The following is an 18,851-nucleotide window of genomic DNA, read 5'->3' on the forward strand; positions in this document are numbered from 1 at the left end:
TGGCAAGGGGGAAGTGGTCCTGAGAATGGTATTTACTAGATCCAGGGTGATCTGTCGTAAGACACCAATGATGCTCGAAGTCTAACCTCTTCCCTGCTTTCGGGGCTAATCTTGTTTTCCTCTTCCTCTTGAGAATGTTTTATATCGGGAGCGGGTTCCTCTTGAGGAATGGTTAGAGCCAGCAATTAGTGTTTATTCTGTAGGGTGATTTAGAAACTTGTCTCTTAGTGCTCCTTATTGAGGCCAGGCCTCCCCTCTTGCATGACTGACTCATAGTTTCTGGACTCCTTTCCAACCTCCTCATGATCTTCTCCTAACCTCATACCTGGCACGGTAGACCTAGCTCTCCTGCTCTTTCTGAGCTCCAGGATTGGTGGGCAGGAAGAGTGTGAGGTTTGGAAGCCACGCTCACTCATCTGCAGGGCAGGATTCCTTGCCAAGGCATTTGTTACCAAAGTGCCTCCAGGAGACCAGAGGAGGAAGTGGAAGACATAGGCAGGCAGGGAGGAGGCTAATTAAACCAAGGTACCACCTTATTGTCCCACTGCCAACTGGGCAGCTTAAAACAACAGGAACACATTGGTTAGGGAGGCTAGAGGTATAAAAAGCAAGCTGTGGACTGGACCATGCTCCCCGAAAGAGTCCCTAGATGAGGACTCTCCTTAATCCTTCCAAGCTTCTTGGGGCCCTAGGCTCTGGCTTGGGGCAGCTCCAATAGCTCCTATTTCCCTTCCTCATCCTCTTTCTTTTCCTTCCTTTCTTCCTTCCTTCCTTCCTTCCTTCCTTCCTTCCTTCCTTCCTTCCTTCCTTCCTCTCTTCCTTTCCTTTCCTTTCCTTTCCTTTTCTCTTGAATGTGTTTCTGTGCATGTTAATTTGTATACATGTGTGGAGGCCAGAGACAGACATCAGTTGTCTTTTTTAATTGCTCTCCACTTTATTTTTTATTTCCTAATTTTTTTTTAAAAAATTATATGCATTGGTGTTTGACTTGTGTTTCTTTGTGAGGGAACCTGAGTACAGTTGTGAGCTTCTGAGAACTGAACCCAGGTCCTCTGGAAGAATAGCCACTGTTTTTAACCACTGAGCCATCTCTCCAGCCCCAATCTCTCCACTTTATTTTTTAAGATTCTGTGTGTGTGTTTGAAACTTGTTCTGTAGGCTAACTGGCCTCAAAGAAGATCCTCATACCTCTGGCTCTGAAGTGCTGGGGTTAAAGTCATGCACCACCACTTCCTCCTAGATGTACTATTTTTAATCATGTGTATATGTGTGTGCCTGTATGCATGTGTGCATGTGAGTGTAGGTGCCCCAGGAGACCATAGGCATTGGATCCCCCTGAGCTGACAGCACTTGTGAACATCCAATGTAGGTGCTGGGAACCCAGTTCTAGCCTTCTGCAAGAACAAGTTTTCTTTACTGCTAGGTCATCCCAGCAATAAAGAGACACGGTTCAATCACTGATCCCGGAGGTTACCAGCTTAGGTAGACCAGCTAACTGAGTAGTTTCAGGGATTCCCCTGTCTCTGTCTCCCCAGTCTACTGAACTCAGTGTTTTATGTGGGTGTTGGAGATCAAATTCAGTTCCTTGTGCTTGTGTCTTAAGCACTTTACTGACTGAGCCATCTTCCTGGCCTTGCCCTCCCTAATCATCCCTTTCTCATAAGGACATCAGTTATGCTGAGCGCAGGGCCCCCATCCACACCACATCTACGGTGATCCCATCTTCTCATAAGGTCGTTTTCTGTAGCACTGGGGATATCATTTTGGAGGATATTCATCGACTCATAAGAGATGTGCGCAGGGGGAGGAAGGGATAGGCAGGTGGAGGCGGGGGAAGTAGGGGGAGGCAGGGGGAGGCAAAAGGGGGCAGAGGAGAAGAGTCAGGAGTCCTGAGGAAGAGGGGGCAATGATGTCCGGGCTCCGCGCTTCTCTCCCAGGCTCTGCCCCTGCCTCATCTTAACATCTTCAAGCCTCACTTTTCCCAGAGCCACCTTTCCAAGTGGACAGATTACCTGGCTTTCGTGCAGGAGTAGCAATTGGAATCTCAAGTCCAGAGTCAGTTTGGGAACCCATGAGCTTTTAGAGATGAGACTAGGTTCCCACTCCTGCTGGGAGAGGTTTTGACTGGCAGAGAAGGCATGGGACATATGTCCCTTCGGATTCTAGCTCACTAGTGAGGTCTGTTTCTGGAAAGCAGTTTGGGGGGGGGGCTGTAAGAGCAGATTAAGAAGTCATTTCATCATCAGAGATATTGGGAAAAGAAAGGGGAAAAGGATGAGAATAAAGTGGCAAGAGATGATACAGTGGAGATTTTGCAGTCTGGCAGTGAGGGATGCCTGTGGGGCTGGTACATTTGGGCCGAGTGTGGCAGCTGGGAATTTGTCCTTTCCTCTCTCTTCAGCCATCCAGTGCATCAGAGACATGCAGGCCCGCCTTGCTGAGCCTCTGCTGGTGGTGGAGTGGGAGAGCTCCATTCCCGAGGTGGACACTTGGATGGTGGAGTGGCTCCCAGAAACGGCAGAGTCGGAGTTCTCTGCCCTTTCCTGGGAGTCCGTGTCTCGCGTCACAAACTGGACCATCGAGCAAGGTAGCTGGCACAGACCCTGCAGTCTCCCTTGATGTGGGATTCGGTTTCACTGAAATCAACTTTTGAATTCTCTTTAAAGCTGCAACGTGAGGGACAGCACTGGAGAAGATTAGTAATTGTCACAGTTCTCAATATGTCCCGGGTGAAGCTGGCACAGAAAGCCTGTCCCCAGGTGGGGGAAGTAAACACAACCTTCTCCATACATGTCAATAGAGACACAGGGAATAATGGTGCTTACTAGATACCCTGTCAGGGCTAATCATAATTTAACATAGAAAAGGGAGTCTTTTTAAAATAATATTTTAATTGACTCTGATAATTTCATGTGAACACACAATGCATTTTGCCCATATCTATGCTAATTCCTCCCTCTGACTTCTCCCATTTTCTCCATACCCCTCACAACCTTCTGTTCCTCCCTTTTTTCCTTTTATTTTTTAATGACCCACTGAATCTAATTAGTGCTGCCCATATGGGCTTGGTGTGTGGCCATCCACTGGATAGTGGTTGACTACTGCAGAGTGGGGTTCACACGCGTAAGAGAGATGACTCTCCCCTCACTATCCACCATCAACTGTCCATAATCATGCCTCAGCTGGAGTGGGGCTCATGAGCTCCTGCCCACTTCATGCTGGAATGTTGACTGGTTTGAACACGTCCACAGTGAACACAGCCGCTGTGAGCTCAACAATGTAGTGCATCTGCCACGCCCCCCAAACCCACAATCTTCACCTTTACCTGAGGAGAGTCCCAGTTATCCTGGGGTGTCCTACCTCTGAGCTCCATTCTGCCTCAGTGGCCCATGTAAGAGTTAGGCCCCTTCCTCAGTGACAGACAGAGTAAACAGACTTTATTTCAAGAAAGTCCATTCCCCATGTAAGACGTAAGTTAGCTTCGCCTGGGATGTCTCAGCACTCTGGCTGTGTCTGGGTACTTCATGGCATCTATATTAAGAACACGCTAGCCAGGCATGGTGGCATGTATTTATAGCCCCGGCCCTCTGGAGGAGGCTGGGTAGAGTGGAGGATCTTGAATTTAAGACTATCCTGGGCTATATCATGAGACTTTGTCTCCAAAAACAAACCAAAAGCCATATAAAGTAACACAGGCAGATAGAGGAGCTAGAATTCAGGGTATTTTCGTATATACTGTTGTCAGAAGGGTTACATTTTATGCAGCATGTGCCCAAATCATATGATACAATCAGCAATGGAGGAGGAAGGACTGGCTTCTCTCCCTGTTCAAGATGGGACTGTAAATTTTATTAGAACTGTCCTCAGTTTAGTTCTGGGTGTTAGACCATTTTAGAACAGAAGAGATGGTAGAGACCATCTTACCTAGAAACAGAATGTCTTCTGCGGGGTGTAGTCCTTCGTTCCCTCTATTCTATTATGTGTACTTATGCAGTTTTTTTTCTCTCTCTCCATCCCCCTCTTACCTCAAGATAAATTAAAGCCTTTCTTGTGCTATAATATATCAGTGTATCCAGTGCTGGGACAAGAAGTGGGCCAGCCATACACCATCCAAGCTTACGCCAAAGAAGGAGGTACGTGTAGCTCAACCTTGGCGGGGGCCCACTTTAGTGAATTCAGATGCTGGGTTGTCATCAGGTCCAATTCTACCACAGCTTAATCTTCCCTTTCAAACATGTTGGGCACACCTGGGCCCCAGGTACAGAGTGACTAGATTTCAAAGGTGGACAGATAGAAACAAAGAGTTCAACAGACCCGGTCACTTCCCACTTTACAAAGGGGAAATCGAGGTTCACAGAGGCGAAACTCCTTGCCTGACGGCACAACACAGCAGCAACTAGCGCTGGAACCAAAGTTAACGTTAATGAAGATCAATCCAGGAAGCCCATCAAGTTCATCAGATACTCGTTGAAAGTGATTCTCTGTGAGTGTGTGCATACTGGCCGTGTGTGTTTTGGTGCACATGTGTGGAGGCCAGATGTCAAATCTCGCTTGTCATTTCTCGGGAGCCATCCACCTTCTTGATTTTTTGAGACTGTCTCCCTGGGACTTGGGCTTCCCCATCAGTCTAGGCTGGTTTGCCAGCAATCCCCAGAGATCTGCCTGTCTCTATCGCTTCAGCTCCGATATTACAAGCCAGGTCACCATGGACCTCAGAATTGCATGGCAAACGCTTTAGCCACTGGGCTGATGTCTTGCAGCCTCCGGGATATCTTTTAAGTGCTGGGCGGTGGTGACACACGCCTTTAATCCCAGCACTCGGGAGGCAGAGACAGGTGGATTTCTGTAAGTTTGAGACCAGCCTGGTCTACAAGAGCTAGTTCCAGGAGCATGGGCTTTCCTGCACATTACTCAGATTGTATTTTATCTTTTTGAAAGTTAGCATCTTCTAGCTTCAACGCTGGCAACTGTCTCCTGGTGTATACAGTTCGGCCAGGGAGGTTAGACTTCAGCTGATCATAGCTGTGCTTTACATATAGAAATGAAAGCGGGGTGATCATTGGAATGGGGGACCTATAAGAAAGCACATTTTCTTGGTGCTTTGAAATTCCTTGTGGTCGTATATGATAGGCCTGACTGAAAACAAAACAAACAACCTGTACAAACTAGTTGATGCATCCACCTTATTTCACCCCCAGCATTTCAGGTCTTACTTGAACAACGGTAGCAACTCTGGGGTAGGGGCGGATCTTCCTGGGTGGGATTCAACCTTCGTGGGTTTTTTTTTTCATCTCCCTGTCCTCTGAAGTTCCATCCGAAGGTCCTAGGACCAGGGTGGAGAACATCGGTCTGAAGACAGCCACAGTCGTGTGGGAAGAGATTCCCAAGAATAGAAGAATGGGATTTATCAATAACTACACCATATTTTGCCAAGCTGAAGGTGAAAAAGAATTCTGTAAGTGTTCTCAAGCTGAGCAAACTCAATCGGCCCCTGTCCCCAGATGATGTGACTTAGACCTGACACAGGGGGGGACTTCCAGGGCTATGATCTGTACCTTACACAAATACCTAGCCTCTTTGTACCTCTCTGTATGTAGAGTCAAGAGCACCACCTCATGAAATAGTTGAAAGAGTTTCAAGAAGAATGTAGGCAAGCCCCCTAAAGAGGAATGGGGGGCGCTGAAGTGATTTCTCCTGCTCAGTCACGGAATGGTTTGACCCACCCCCTCAGACTCCAATGACCATTATTCCTATTGGAATCCGCCCAGCTTAAGGAGTGGGTTCATGTGCGGGGGACAGACTTTGTCTGGTGGTACTGCCTGGCTGCAGAGCTCTACCGCCCACTACCCTGGGTGCTTCATTTTAAGCCCACAGTATCTCCTGGCACCGTAAACTCTGGGCTATGTTTGGATTCTCATTTAGGTTAAATTTGATTTTGTTATGGTAGGGTATACATAATGTAAAAATTAGCACTAAACATTTTTAGATCTTAAGAACGTTTATCGTATTGTGTAGCCATCACCTTTCCCTGTTTCTTCTCCCTATGAGAGCTATGTATTCTTTAATCAGTGGCTCCCATTCCCCTCCCCCCACAGCCTCTGGAAACTACCAGACTGTCTACTCATTTCCTGCCCAGATTATTTCAAAGATGTAATAGGGGCTGAGGGAGCAGCGCAGAGTTCAAGCACTTACCTAGCATGCACGAGGCTCTGAGTTCACTGCAAAATAAGATAAATAAATCTTACAGTGTGTATCTCATTTAGAAAACTATTTTTCTCTAGTCACTAAGGATATGGAGCAGCCCTCTGTGTAGGCATTGGCTGCTTGTCCATCTTCTTCAGAGAAATATCCTCTTAACTTCTTCACCCATTTTAACATTGGGTTGTCTTTGTGGTTTTGAGTTATGAGTTCTTTATATTGTGGGTACAAGCTCCTTATTAAATATATAACTTACAAATATTTTCTTAATTTTGTAGATAGTTATTTTAGTCTTACATTGTCTTTTGATGGACAAAGGCATTTTAATTTTAATGAAGTTCAGATTACTATTGTTTTATATAGTTGTTCATGCTTTGGGTATCATATTTTTAAAAACCATTCACAATTCAAAGTTGTGACTTATTTATTTTGGCTTTTGAAGAGTTTTGTACTTTTAGCTCTTATATTTAGGTCTTTGTTCCATCTCGATGCACTTGAATTAAGCAAAAGTTGAGAGAGGGCTGGCTAGAATTTCAGGCCAGGGCTCTGAGGGTCAGCACTAATGCGCTCTTTCAGTTTGGCTTGCTGAACTGTTCAGCTTCTGTCTCTCCCTCCAGCCAAGACAGTTAACTCACAAGTCCTGCAGTATGACCTGGAGTCTTTGACAAGAAGGACCTCTTATACCGTATGGGTTGTGGCCAACACTAGAGCTGGGGGGACCAATGGGAAAACAATAAACTTCAGGACCTCGTCAATCAGTGAGTACCAGCTTCAGGCCCCTGCGTGGAGTTTCCACTGGGTGGGAGATGCCATTTGGGCAAGAGCTGGAAAGCCAGCAGAATGCAGCAGAGCATGAAGCCTTGTGTTCTCTCTGGGTCGGCCACCTCCCTGAAAGATGAACACCAAGGAGCTGCAGAGGAGCAGGCGCACTGAGGGCTGAGTAAGACAGACTGCTCACTTTGCTTCTCCTTCCTGATAGGCAGCCCCCCAATAGCCTTTGGGAAAGCAATCAACGTCAGCCTCAGCCATGAGTAGTTCCAGGGCAGGCTGTCATCCCACCTCTCACTCGCTAGTTCCTAAATGTCAGGGGTTGTGCAACAGAACCTCGGAAGAAAAAAACTGGCCGATCAGAGGTTACCGGTGAACAGGAAGAGACTCAGTGTCACCATCGGTGGGGTTTTTGAGCAAAAAGATGTGTGTGTGTGTGTGTGTGTGTGTGTGTGTGTGTGTGTGTTCAGCTTACCAGCTTTTCCATTGAAAACACGGAGAGCAAGAAGACCTTGATAGATTAACAAGCATGTAAAATGTAGTGGTTCATATGGTTGTTGGCTAAGGGGGATATGTAGTAGGAAGGCAGTGGATGTGTTCTAGATGAAGGAAAAAGAAGGGAAAAGTCTGCTCTACAGAGCGTGTTCCAGGATGGCTGGGGCTACACAGGAGGACCCTGTTTCAGAAAACTGGAAAAACAAAACACACGTGACACTGTTAGGTTTTGCAATAACTAGTACAAGCCAAAAAAAGAGTCTTCTCGTGCATCTCAAAATCCTTTTGTGATTCATACTCCAAAAGAATAAAACAGACTGTGCCTCTGGGAACCACGAGCAGAGCATCTGCCTTTGCACAGAAAGCATGTTCTCCTCCGTGGACTAGCAATGTCATCTTGGCATTCTCTTTGATGCTGCCTTTGAAAAATTCTTTAAAAAAAATCATGCTGTGTTTTCAGAGCACTGGATACAAGTTGGGCAGCTCATGGTATTTTCTCTCAGGATCAAGCTGAGAACAAGATACTGTGTCGGAGCCTAGGATTTCCCTCTTTGGTTTGTAGATTAGATTAAGACCACTCAACTTCCGTTCACCCCACCTTTTTTTTTCTTTTGAAAATGTGTGTAGCTGAGTGAACTTATGTGGACCACATACAGAAGAGGGTTCGCATCACCCGAAACTGGAGTTATAGGCAGTTGTGAGCAGCCATGTGGGTGTTGAGAGCTGGACCTGGGTCTTCTGCAAGAGCAGCTAGTGTTCTTACCTGTCTCTCAGCCCTCTACAAGACACTCAGACACAGCGGTCACAGTTTCAAGTTCTAGATTCCCTGTAGAAAACCCACCGGTCACTGCCCGCCCCTTACCTCCTTTCACTCCCTGCCTCTGTTCTCTCACTTGCTCCTTCTCCAAGGCTTGTGCATCTCCTGGAGTGCTTTTCTCTGTAGTGGTGCAGGGCAGCTCTTTCTCGTGAGCATACCTAACCATGGTGCTATATGCCAGCCTCGGCACGCAAGAGGTAGAGGCAGGAACATGGGAGGTGTGAGGCTAGATCAGTCTACACGGTGAGTTCAGGCCAGTGTGGGCTACACATTGAGGCAGACCCTATCTAAAAAATTAGATAAATGATACATAAATGCAAAATTAAGTTGTCAACCTCCCTCCACCTTACCCTTTATTCTGTTTTAAATTCTGTAGAAGAACAAAACGGATATGGTTTATGCAGGTGGAGTCTAGGTTTTCTAACAGTGGTCATCAGCATGCTGTCAAAACAGAGACCCTGGGAGCCACTCAGTTTAAAATAAGATCTGGGTTAATGATACAGTCCCTGTCTAAAGCTGGAAGCTCTCCGGAGAGTTGTTAGTGTGAGTCCATGTCCAAATGCTAGCTAAGCTGAATTATGAAATCCATGGGTAATGCCTCTAGCAATCAACATTCAGGCTTAGGAAGAAGGGAACTTGCGCTTGCTGACTGGCTTTCTCTTTTTCCACTTTTATCCTATTCGGGTCCCTGAATGTTGGTCTTCCCCTAAGCTGCTCTCCAGTTCAGTCCTCTGAACACACCCTCACAGAGACACAGAAGCACGCTTTTACTGTTCTGTAGGCATCCCTCCATCCAGGCAAATCAATAGTTAGATTAAGCGTCAGAGTTTTACTGTATGTGTCTCTCTACCCCAGTATATAAGAACCAGTGAGTAAGGATCTGGTATTTCTTGCTTTCTTATTTTTTTCATTTCTCAGAATGATGTCTGGCCAATAGCTATGCTCAGTAAGTACTGACTGAATGAATGAAGTTGGAAGATGACCCTGGTGAACACATCTATCAGTATATAATGTATAATGTTTGAAGATGTCATGATGAAGCCCATTGTTCTGTATAAGTGATATATACTAATACAAAAGAAAAATTATCAATATCTGTCATATCACATGGAGGAAAGACAGCTAGATGGGGAACCCAAATTCCAATGGTTTTATTAGAAAGAAATTGAATTCAAATAGAAGAAAATTAATGAGAGATGTTGCTGAGGCTAAAAGAAAAAGTTATTTGATTTTTGTCAATGAATCGGGGAACTATATTGACAATGGTATTTTGTTCTCTTTGTTGCAAAGGTGTCTTTGAAATTATCCTCCTGACATCTCTGGTTGGAGGAGGCCTTCTCCTCCTTAGCATCTTCACGGTGACGTCTGGTCTCAAAAAGCCAAAGTGAGTTTCTAAAAAGAAAGTGATTATCTTTAAAATGAGCAGCAGAGGGGCTGGAGAGATGGCTCAGCGGTTAAGAGCATTGACTGCTCTTCCAGAGGACCCGGGTTCAATTCCCAGCACCCACATGGCGGCTCACAACTGTCTGAAAATGCAGTTCCACGAGATCTGACACCTTCACACCAATGCGCATAAAATAAAGTTAAATAAATCATTAAATAAAATAAAATAAAATAAAATGAGCAGCAGAAAGCAGTGGAAGGCGCCGTGGCCCTGGTATCAGAGGGCGTTCCTCCCTGAGGGGGTGGAATTCATTCATTCCTTTGGCTCATCTTTGTGGAAATGATTAAAGGCCACACCCTCGGACTCATCAGAACTCTAACAAACAAGAAGACGTATTTGTACAGGTCTGTACACCAAGTCTAGATTCCTCTGAGAACAAGGAGTACCAGCTGTCCCATAGGCTCTTTCTGTCAGTGTCTGTTTATCACCTGACGCTGGCGTGGAGAGGAGACTGAGCCCTGGGATCAGGGCGTTAGCCAGCTGGGTGGGAAAAGAGACCTGTTCTTTGTGGCGCAGAGTTGGAAGGCTGGCTGCAGGCACGTTTGTCCTGCTTGCTCTTGCCAGTGTGAGGGAAATATTTGTCTTTAGCGTCTTGTATTACTCCCTGCAGTGAGCCTTATGCTGCCCCAGTTTCTCCTTGGTAGAGCGCTCTACATTGGCTCTTGAGCTTCCTCTGCCCAGCAGCTGTGATTCATTCGTGATTAAGCACACACGTCAACATCAGTTACCAACAATTTGATGCAGCCAAGTCACAGCCCAGGTTTTTGTACACCGTGCTCTTGAGTAACCAGCTTTAATCTTGGCACAAGTCAAAATCAGGTCCTGCCCCAAGGGCGTCTGACTCAGAGTTCTGGGATAAGATTAGGAATCTGGATTTTGATTACTTGGTGATATTGGTGCTGAAGTTGGGAACATGCTTTGGGGACCACTATGTAGAAGCGTGGGTGGTTAGTATATTAACTGCTCCCAAGAATATATTTGCCAAGAGTGGCTGTAATTCAGTTTCCATCATCAGGACCAGGGTAGGGATGCAGGGGTGATGGAGAAAGGAAGGTAAGGACATAATTACATGGGGGAAGCATGCATCTCCTGTGGTATCCCATAGACAACTGCTCCATATTTCCTGCCAGGCTAGAGTGTGGAAGTTTACACTTATTGAATAGGGAGCTATGCAGTTACCTTCTGTCTTTCCTTTTCTATTGCTAAGATAAGACACTGTACCAAGGCAGCTTATAAACTTTTTATTTGAGACTTCCAGTTTCAGAGGGTTAGAGTCCATGATGGTGACAGTAGGGAGCGTGGCAGGAGGCCGAATGGGCTCTGGAGCAGGATCTGAGCGCTCACATCTCGAGACACAGCCATGTGAGACAGAGATGGGTGGGCTTCTGAAACCTCAAGGCCTGCCCCCAGTGACACACCTCCTCTTCCAAGGTCACAGTTCTACCAACTGGGGTCCAGGTATTTGAACAGATGAGCCTGTGGGGGACATTCTAATTCAAATAACAATGCTCTTCTTGAGCAGGGAGTCACACAGTTGCCTTTAGAAAGCCTTGTCCTTAGCTCAGCCACGCGCTACACATGGACCACGCCTCGAGCTTACCTCCTCTTCTAAAATCTCATCTTTTAATAGCTGGTTGACTCGTCTGTGTTGTCCTGATGTTCCCAACCCTGCTGAAAGTAGTTTAGCCACATGGATCGGAGATGATTTCAAGGTACACGCTGCTGGATTTTGTCTAGGAAACTGTAGGCTGGCTGGGGGAGGTGGAGCGGGTGGATGGGCATGGGAGAGGCTTTCCTCAGGGTTCATCGAGAAAGAACTGAAGTCTGAAAGACCCAGGAAACAGCTGAAAGGGAAGCTGGAATCAGCCTTCCAGCCTTGACTTTCGCCCTGCCCTCGGGGCTAGAGGAAAGAGCTTCGCCAGGGCCTGAGGTGTTCCCAACATAAAACCAATCCTGAAGGATGCCACAGAGAAGGGACTGTGCTAACAGACTTGGCTCTGTGGTGGGGAGCAAGAGGCCTGACTGTCAACTCTGTGGTCATTTAAAAAGCAATCAAGAGCAAATTAATCTGGAGGCCATTCAGAGACATAGGATGCTGGGGAAAATGGTAACCCAAGGGCATCTTTCCAATGGAGAGAGAGTCAAAAATTATTTAATTGGCAGTAGCGTTTCCTGATATATTTTTCCAAGTAGAAATCCTCCTTTTAAGTATGTTTTTAAATAGGAAACTTGAAAAATGCCTAAGTTATGATTTTCCCCTTAAGAGTAAATCAGCTCAGTGAACCATAGCTCTTAAATCCTTATTATTGAATGCCCTTTCATAGGTTTTCCTTGATGCAAGAATTTAAAATGTTAGTCTTTTTTTTTCTCAATTCAGAATTTATTTTTCTAAAGGGGCATTTTTGTAATGAACTGTTTCTTGTGTTTTATGTTGGCCTCTTTGTTCTCCTGTTTATTAAGTCAATGAAATGTACTCTGCAGAGTGTGAAGGTCAGGCCTCTACAGCATGCACTGGTTGATTCTCATCTGCCTGCCAGGCACAGGCCAGCAGAAGACAAAGATGGCAGAGCCCTGCCCTGTTGTCAGGTGGCCTTAGATTTCCTGGTGGTGCCTACCTTTATGGTTTTTCCCTAAGGGTTCTCATCTCACCTGGAGCTTTGCAGATATGCTGTGGAAGAGAGACTTGAACTCTCTAGAGGGAGTGTGGGCCGTGGGGTGCTGCTCCTCAGCTCCTGAGGAAGTGGCGGGTCACCATCTGGACCAGTGAGAGATGTGGGGGGCTGTACATGGGGGCAGGGAGTCTGTGTCCCAAATGTAATGATTCAGCTCTGCCATTTGTACTCCTCACATGACTCCCGGGGTGTCTGCCCCCTTTTCTTTCTGTAGAGGAAGTCCAGTCCTAAGGAGTCTGACAACCCTGGGAGCACAGAAGACAGGATCCTAAAACCATGCTCTATCCCCGCTGACCTCATTGACAAGTTGGTGGTAAACTTTGAAAACTTTCTGGAAGTCCTTTCCGCAGAGGAAGCTAGGAAAGGTCAGGAGAGCATTCTGGGAGGAGAGGCGAATGAGTATGTGACCTCTCCATCGAGGCCTGACTGTCCCCCGGGGGGAAGCTTTAAGAGGCCCCCTGCAACCGAGGTTATTCCTGGAGACACCCATAACCAGTGTTTGGGAACGACAGAAGAGACATACACAGAATTCAATGAGCAACTTCTGTCTTCCGGTCAGAGTCCAGGACCAGAGCCTCGCAGTGAGGAGCGACCTCCGAATCCGTATCTGAAAAATTCAGTGACCACCAGGGAGTTTCTTGTGCATGGAAATATCCCAGAGCACACCAAGAGAGAAATCTAACCGCCGCTGTGGAGTGAGCCCTCGCAGACTGCGTGGGTCCCTTCCCTAGCAAAGACACCGAGACTTCCAGAAGTCTTCTTTGGCCCCTCCCCATTCGTTTTGCTGCTAAGTCTCTTGGAACATGGTGACACAGATGTCAACTTGTTCTAGGAAGAAAGAAAATCAAGTCACTTTCTTCCGAGTACTCTCACCCAGCCCCTTTGAGACGATGACTTCGAGAGAAGGACCCAGTTTCAGATCCTAAAGGATGAAGTTACCCCGGCCAATGCTGAAGCTGCCCTCAGGGCTCCAGGATGGTTGTTTGGTTGGTACTCGATTCCTGTGGGAACCTGATCTCGACCCTTCCTCACCCTGTTCCTGAACAAGATTTCTCTCTTTGGTGCAGAGGCCAGGAAGTGGAGTGGCTTCCTAATGGTTTGCCAGGCTCCTTAGCCCTTGCTCCATCTCAAGGGTCTTCCTCATGCCCTTCCTGGGACTCTTCACCACCAATTTATATTTAGTTTTTTATTTTTGCAACACTCGGGGTTGAACCCAGCGGGGTCTTGTTTATGTTAGGCAAGTGTTCTCCACATCCCATCTGCCCCAGGTTTATTACACACTGACAGCTACTAAATCAGGAAATGGGAGACACTCCAGAAAGACACTGGCCTGGACCGTGGGCTAGGCAGCAGGTATGCCCACGCTGTTGGCCATTTCTCAGCTCACGCTGCTCTTCTGGCTTGCGCCATATCTGGTAGTAGAGAAGAAGGCACCAAACATTGCAGTGGCTGTTGTTCAGAGACACTGCCCCTCACGCTGGCATGGAGCCCAGGAATGCTTACTGAGCAGACCGGAAAAGGTCTCTCCCAGCCACATACAATCAGGGCCTGGGAGCACACAGTGCTCAGCAACTTTACTGCTGTGTCCTGAGACCTCTGCCCCTTTGCTATAGTCAAACACAGAGCTCGTGACCAGAGGGAGTGTGTGTGTGTGTGGGGGGGGAGTTATATGCTTGGGCCTGGGGAACTGTGCAGCTGTGCACAGTAGTGGGCCGGTCCCTGGGAACCTGATGAGATCACAGTGGGCGGGACAGTGGCTGAGTGACAGGAGGTGATGTGCAGCCAGGAAGCTAGGAGAGTTTGAGTAGGCGGTGCTTGGGTTACAGACATACATTTCACAAGCCACCATTCAGTTGTGCAAATGCATCGCCTTCCTTTCCTCTCAGCAGAATTCATCTCTAGCCTAAGACCCTGACATTTCGAGATAATGACAGACCAATGTTGCTGTCAAGACTTGACCTCCCCAGTCCTCCCTGGGATGGATTCTGAGGATGTTCAAGAGCCTGGCGTCTGCAGGGCTGCATTTGAAGTCTTCTAGAGTCATGTGTTTGTCCAGACATAGTTTGATCAGTGGATTCATGCATTTGTCCTTTTGGGTCATCAGTCACTTGGCTGCAATCTTACTGTGGGCACAGGAAGTTGAGGCTGCTTCCCAAAGCCTCCCTCCCTCCATAGGCCATTTAAAAAACGTGCCTCAGTGGCTGCAGTCTTCCCCAGCCCCTCCCTTTGTCCCTAGTGAAGGTTTATAGGGAACCAGGGAGGGACCTGAGGGGACCCGACTCTCACTTTGGAGATCACCCTCCTATCCCTTGTCTTGCCCTCAAGCCTAGGAAGTGATTTAACCAAAGGGACGTTTGATCCTAGGCCACCCTGAACTGGTTCCCTTCCTGCTGTGTAGCTCAGCACAGCTCCTCAGAGCCTCTCCCCCAGGAATCCCTGACTGGGGAGGCTCAACTCAGCCTTCCAGCTTGACCTGGGGAGGGATAATCAAGGGCACTCCTATACCTCTTCTCTCTGACCCTTCAGCCTCTAGCTGGGGGATTGTGGGAGGTTAATGGAGCTGGTGGAGTCTCAAGGGGGTCACGGAAAAAAAGGCATGATGATGCTTTGGAATCTGAAGCCCACGAACAGTGGAGAGAGAGAAAAAGAGAGGTGGAAGAATACATGCACACATGAGCGCGCGCGCGCACACACACACACACACACACACACACACTGCCCCCTGCCTACCTCTGCTACCCTGGCATCACAGATGCCAGCAGCATCCTGGGTTGTCTTTTGCACCAGCTGTCCTGCCCCCTTCTGTTTCATTTCAGCCTCCCTGGTTTGCCTTTGGTCTGCGTTCCCCTCTTTTCAGGTGCTATCTCCACTTCTTTTCAGTTCTTTCTCTTCCTCTCGGCCTCCTTGTGCCACACCCCAGATTTACCTTCGTTGCTCTTGGCCCTGTGTTGTCCCAGGTGGACTATGGGGTGGTCCCAGCAGAGGCAGCTCTAGGGACAGTTTCCACACTGCATTCTCCAGGCAGAATCACAGGATGCAGGCTCAGAGGCCATGATGGATTCCTTTCCTGAATCCACTCACCATAGGCGTCCACTCTTAGCATCCAGGGGGTTGCCTCCCTGGGTAAAGAAGGCCATCTGTGTTTTCTCTCTTTTCTGTCAAAGAAAAAGGATGAGCCAGCCAATGCAGGAGCCAGCCATGATAAGCTAAATAGAAACAGACCACCCAAAGGAAGTTCTTTACTTCCAACCATTGTCACCTGCCAGTGTAAGACTCAGTCATCCTTAAGTTTAATGGAGGCCTGCGGCTCAGTAGTTTACCCTGAAACATCACCTGGTTGCAGGAAGAACTACAAACTGAGATTTACCTGAGCACCACCCAAGAGCAGACCATCCAAAGGAAATGCCTAACATTCTAACCTGAAATTAAAATTTCAGGGCTTGCAAATGAAGCTTACTAGAGGAGGGGCTAACCATGCCTCATTTACCTATTATCTGTGGCTGCTCCCCTTTCTGCCCAAAAGCAACTTCAGTAACTGGCAGAGACTTAGGATGGCAGAGCCTGTGGTGTTTCCCATTTGCCCCTTTGCCAAAGCTCTGGGGACTTCTGCTCCTGTGTAGGGCTCAGACATCATTAACTCTGAACTAGCTGCTAAATTTAAAAACGAAAAATAAAAAAAAAGCAAGGGACTGGGAGGTGGCTTAGCTGGTAATTGTGTTTGTCAAACAAGTGTGAGTACCTGAGCACAAATCCCCAGGACCCACATAAAAATCTGGGTGTCACCATGGATGTTTATAACATCAGGGCTGCAGGGTGGAGACAGGAGCGTTCCTGGGGTGTGCTAGCCTCCAGCCTGGCTCCTCATTCAGTGACAGACCCTGTCTCAAGGGAACAAGACAGAGAGTGATGAGGGAAGACACCCAGCCTCCCTCTCTGACCTCTAGGCACATGCGTGGGCACACATCATACACATATGTAGGCACACAACCCACAACAAAACCAGGATACCTTTCTGGTTTTCTAGTTGAGTACTTGGTTCCTGTAGAAGGGCACACACTGGGGGCCCAGCCCTTATCACTTCCTGTCCTCTACCCAGCCCTGTGGAGAGCTGGCATCTATTTGTCATCTGTTTGTCGTTTGTACTAGTTGTTCTCAGTCAGGGTGAGTTTGCCCTCCCGCCTACAACGTCAGAGGAGCCATGCCTGGAGATGCTTTGACTGCCATGGCTGGGAGGGGTGCTACTGGCATCTAGTGGGCAGCAGCCAGCAGGGCTGAAATCTTGCCTACAGGGCACGACCAGCCTCATCCTCATAGCTAAGGAACTGGTCTCCAAATGCCAGCAATGCTGGGGTGGAATGCTTAGAACAGCCGCCCTAGAGGTCCATGTCTTTGCACGTTGTGGCTTCTGAGACAGTCCTTAGTCAACACGGTTGTGCTGAACATCTTTTTAGTACAGGGAGTGACTACGATAAACATCTTTGTTCAGGGGAGCTTTTCTTACTTTTGTCCTGTCTACTTGGAGCTGTTTACAAAGTTGAATTTGCTGAAGGTTTTATGATCATATCTTGCCTGATACGACCTCTTAAGGCTACAGTGATTTTTGGTGTTACCAGAGATGCCTGGGGGGTAGCTGGTACTTTTCCATTGACAGCCTGCTCTTTCACTGCTGTGAGCTTAATTTTGCTTTTGTTAATTGTTTTTTTGAGAACGTTAACTATGATAAGTGTAATGGTCTGTCCTGTCCCTTTAAGAGACAAGCCCCTCCCATTCCCTCCCCCATCCTCCTCTGAGGCAAGGGGATCTTCTCTCCATCCAGCTTGATTCCTTCTTTGCCATCTCTCTCCCAAAGAGGTAGCTTCTCTTCTCCTCTCCTCCTCTCTTCCCCTCCCATTTCTCTTTCTTTTTCTGCCTCTCTTTGCTCTTCCCCCTTCACCCCTTCCCCCTTTTCCTTTCCCCTCCATGACCCACTAAATAAATACCCACTTTCTCTGCATGGCGTACCTATCTATCTCTGTCTCTCACCCGCCAGTGGCTCCCTGCCTGGGACCTGCTGGCCCTCGTGGCCTGCTGCTGCATCCCTCCAGGAACTGCAGTGTTTTATCTAAGCCATAACAATAAGGCCTATCTATAATCAGTTATGTGGTGTTGGTGTCTTGCCCTCTTATTGTGGGGGTCTGGGAGAGTGGATCCTAGAGAGGACACTACAGGTCCTCATTCCCTCTGCACACTGGGGTCAGTGGGGAGTTTTACATGATCACAAACAGCGCCAGCCCATGGTACAGGAGCCCAGAGGTCACAACTGCCCCTTTGTATTGAGTTCTGTGTGCAGAGTCCTGGGCAAGGGACCTGCCCTGAGCTGCCAAGAAGGATCTAGAAGAAGGACTCAGGAGGGACAAAGGCTGAGTCAGCAGGGGCTTCCAGAGCTCTTCAGAGAAGGTGGGAATACATACACTGCCAACTTCACTCGTAGACATGGGGTCTTTTATCCTTCTCAACAGTTATGAATAGGGCAAGATGGGAGAGAACTGTCTTGAGGCCTAGACTTGAAACGAAAATAAAAATACGGAAACCAGAAAGGTCACAGAGTCCGATGATTGCAGCAGAAATCATTCTGCATCCCTGGAGGTTAGGCATGTCTGCTTCTCCATAGATTTATTATGTGTCTGGGTAATGTATGACTCTGTGACGCGCAGTGGGGAGGAAGACATGTGGACTGCTATGGGGGGAACATTCCAGGTACTTCACTGTCAACACGTTTGTATTTGAGCATCTGCGTAATAAAGCCATAAGACCGCCTTTGTAATTTTCTATACTTCTAAGGTTTCACCTCCTTCATTCTGTAATCTGTTAACCTGGCCAGGTGTGATGGTGCAGAGGGGGAGGCAGCGGCAGGAGGATTGCTGCAATTTTGAAGCCAGTCTTGTCCACACAGAAAGATGCCATGATGGCATAGGGCAAGGGCAGCCCACAGTGAACAGAGATCAGGGTGTGTGGCGGTGGAGGGATGAACCCCAGGTGACCAGGACTCTCCAGGTCGTCACGTCTCTGTTCCTCCTCCCAGGAATCCCGTCTTCCACGAAGTCTCCTGTCAGCTGAGCCCCTTCATTACTATTGCACATCATCATCATCAATTTAATTAAGCAAACATAATTATATTTGAGTCGTATCAGTTGGGAGTCCAACCGGGTCTCTCTGGGCCCAAGTCAAAGCCGCGCCACATTCCGGAGAAGCATGCTAACCCTTCCTAGCTCCTAGAACGTGCCCCCCTCTGCCAGGGCCCACAGATGTGAGTCGGTTCCACCTTCACCAGAGGTCAGAGAGTGCGAGTTTGTTTTGCTCTTTCAAAGTTGTTGACAAGTGGCTACAAAACGGGAGGTCCTGACCTCGAGTGGCTAAGTAGTATTTTGAGTGCAGAGGTGTATCAGCTACAACTTGACCAAAGGCCAGAGATACTCTG

The 18,851-nt window shown here is 47.7% G+C and overlaps 1 protein-coding gene across 3 annotated transcripts in view; it reads left to right on the forward strand.

The window, feature by feature from the left end:
- Il31ra (interleukin 31 receptor A) overlaps positions 1-18,174 on the forward strand; it is a 46,092-nt gene extending 27,918 nt beyond the window's left edge. For all 3 annotated transcript variants that reach the window (XM_075976060.1, XM_075976059.1, XM_075976061.1), the window contains 7 exons: positions 2,402-2,587; positions 4,032-4,133; positions 5,309-5,455; positions 6,816-6,956; positions 9,569-9,662; positions 11,353-11,434; positions 12,609-18,174. In XM_075976060.1, coding sequence (XP_075832175.1) covers positions 2,402-2,587; positions 4,032-4,133; positions 5,309-5,455; positions 6,816-6,956; positions 9,569-9,662; positions 11,353-11,434; positions 12,609-13,076 — 1,220 coding nt within the window. In that variant the 3' untranslated portion in view covers positions 13,077-18,174. The remainder of the gene's footprint in view (positions 1-2,401; positions 2,588-4,031; positions 4,134-5,308; positions 5,456-6,815; positions 6,957-9,568; positions 9,663-11,352; positions 11,435-12,608) is intronic.
- Positions 18,175-18,851: the final 677 nt, after the last annotated feature.

The sequence above is a fragment of the Microtus pennsylvanicus genome, chromosome 6 (genome assembly GCF_037038515.1).
Source record: "Microtus pennsylvanicus isolate mMicPen1 chromosome 6, mMicPen1.hap1, whole genome shotgun sequence".
NCBI classification, from domain to species: domain Eukaryota; kingdom Metazoa; phylum Chordata; class Mammalia; order Rodentia; family Cricetidae; genus Microtus; species Microtus pennsylvanicus.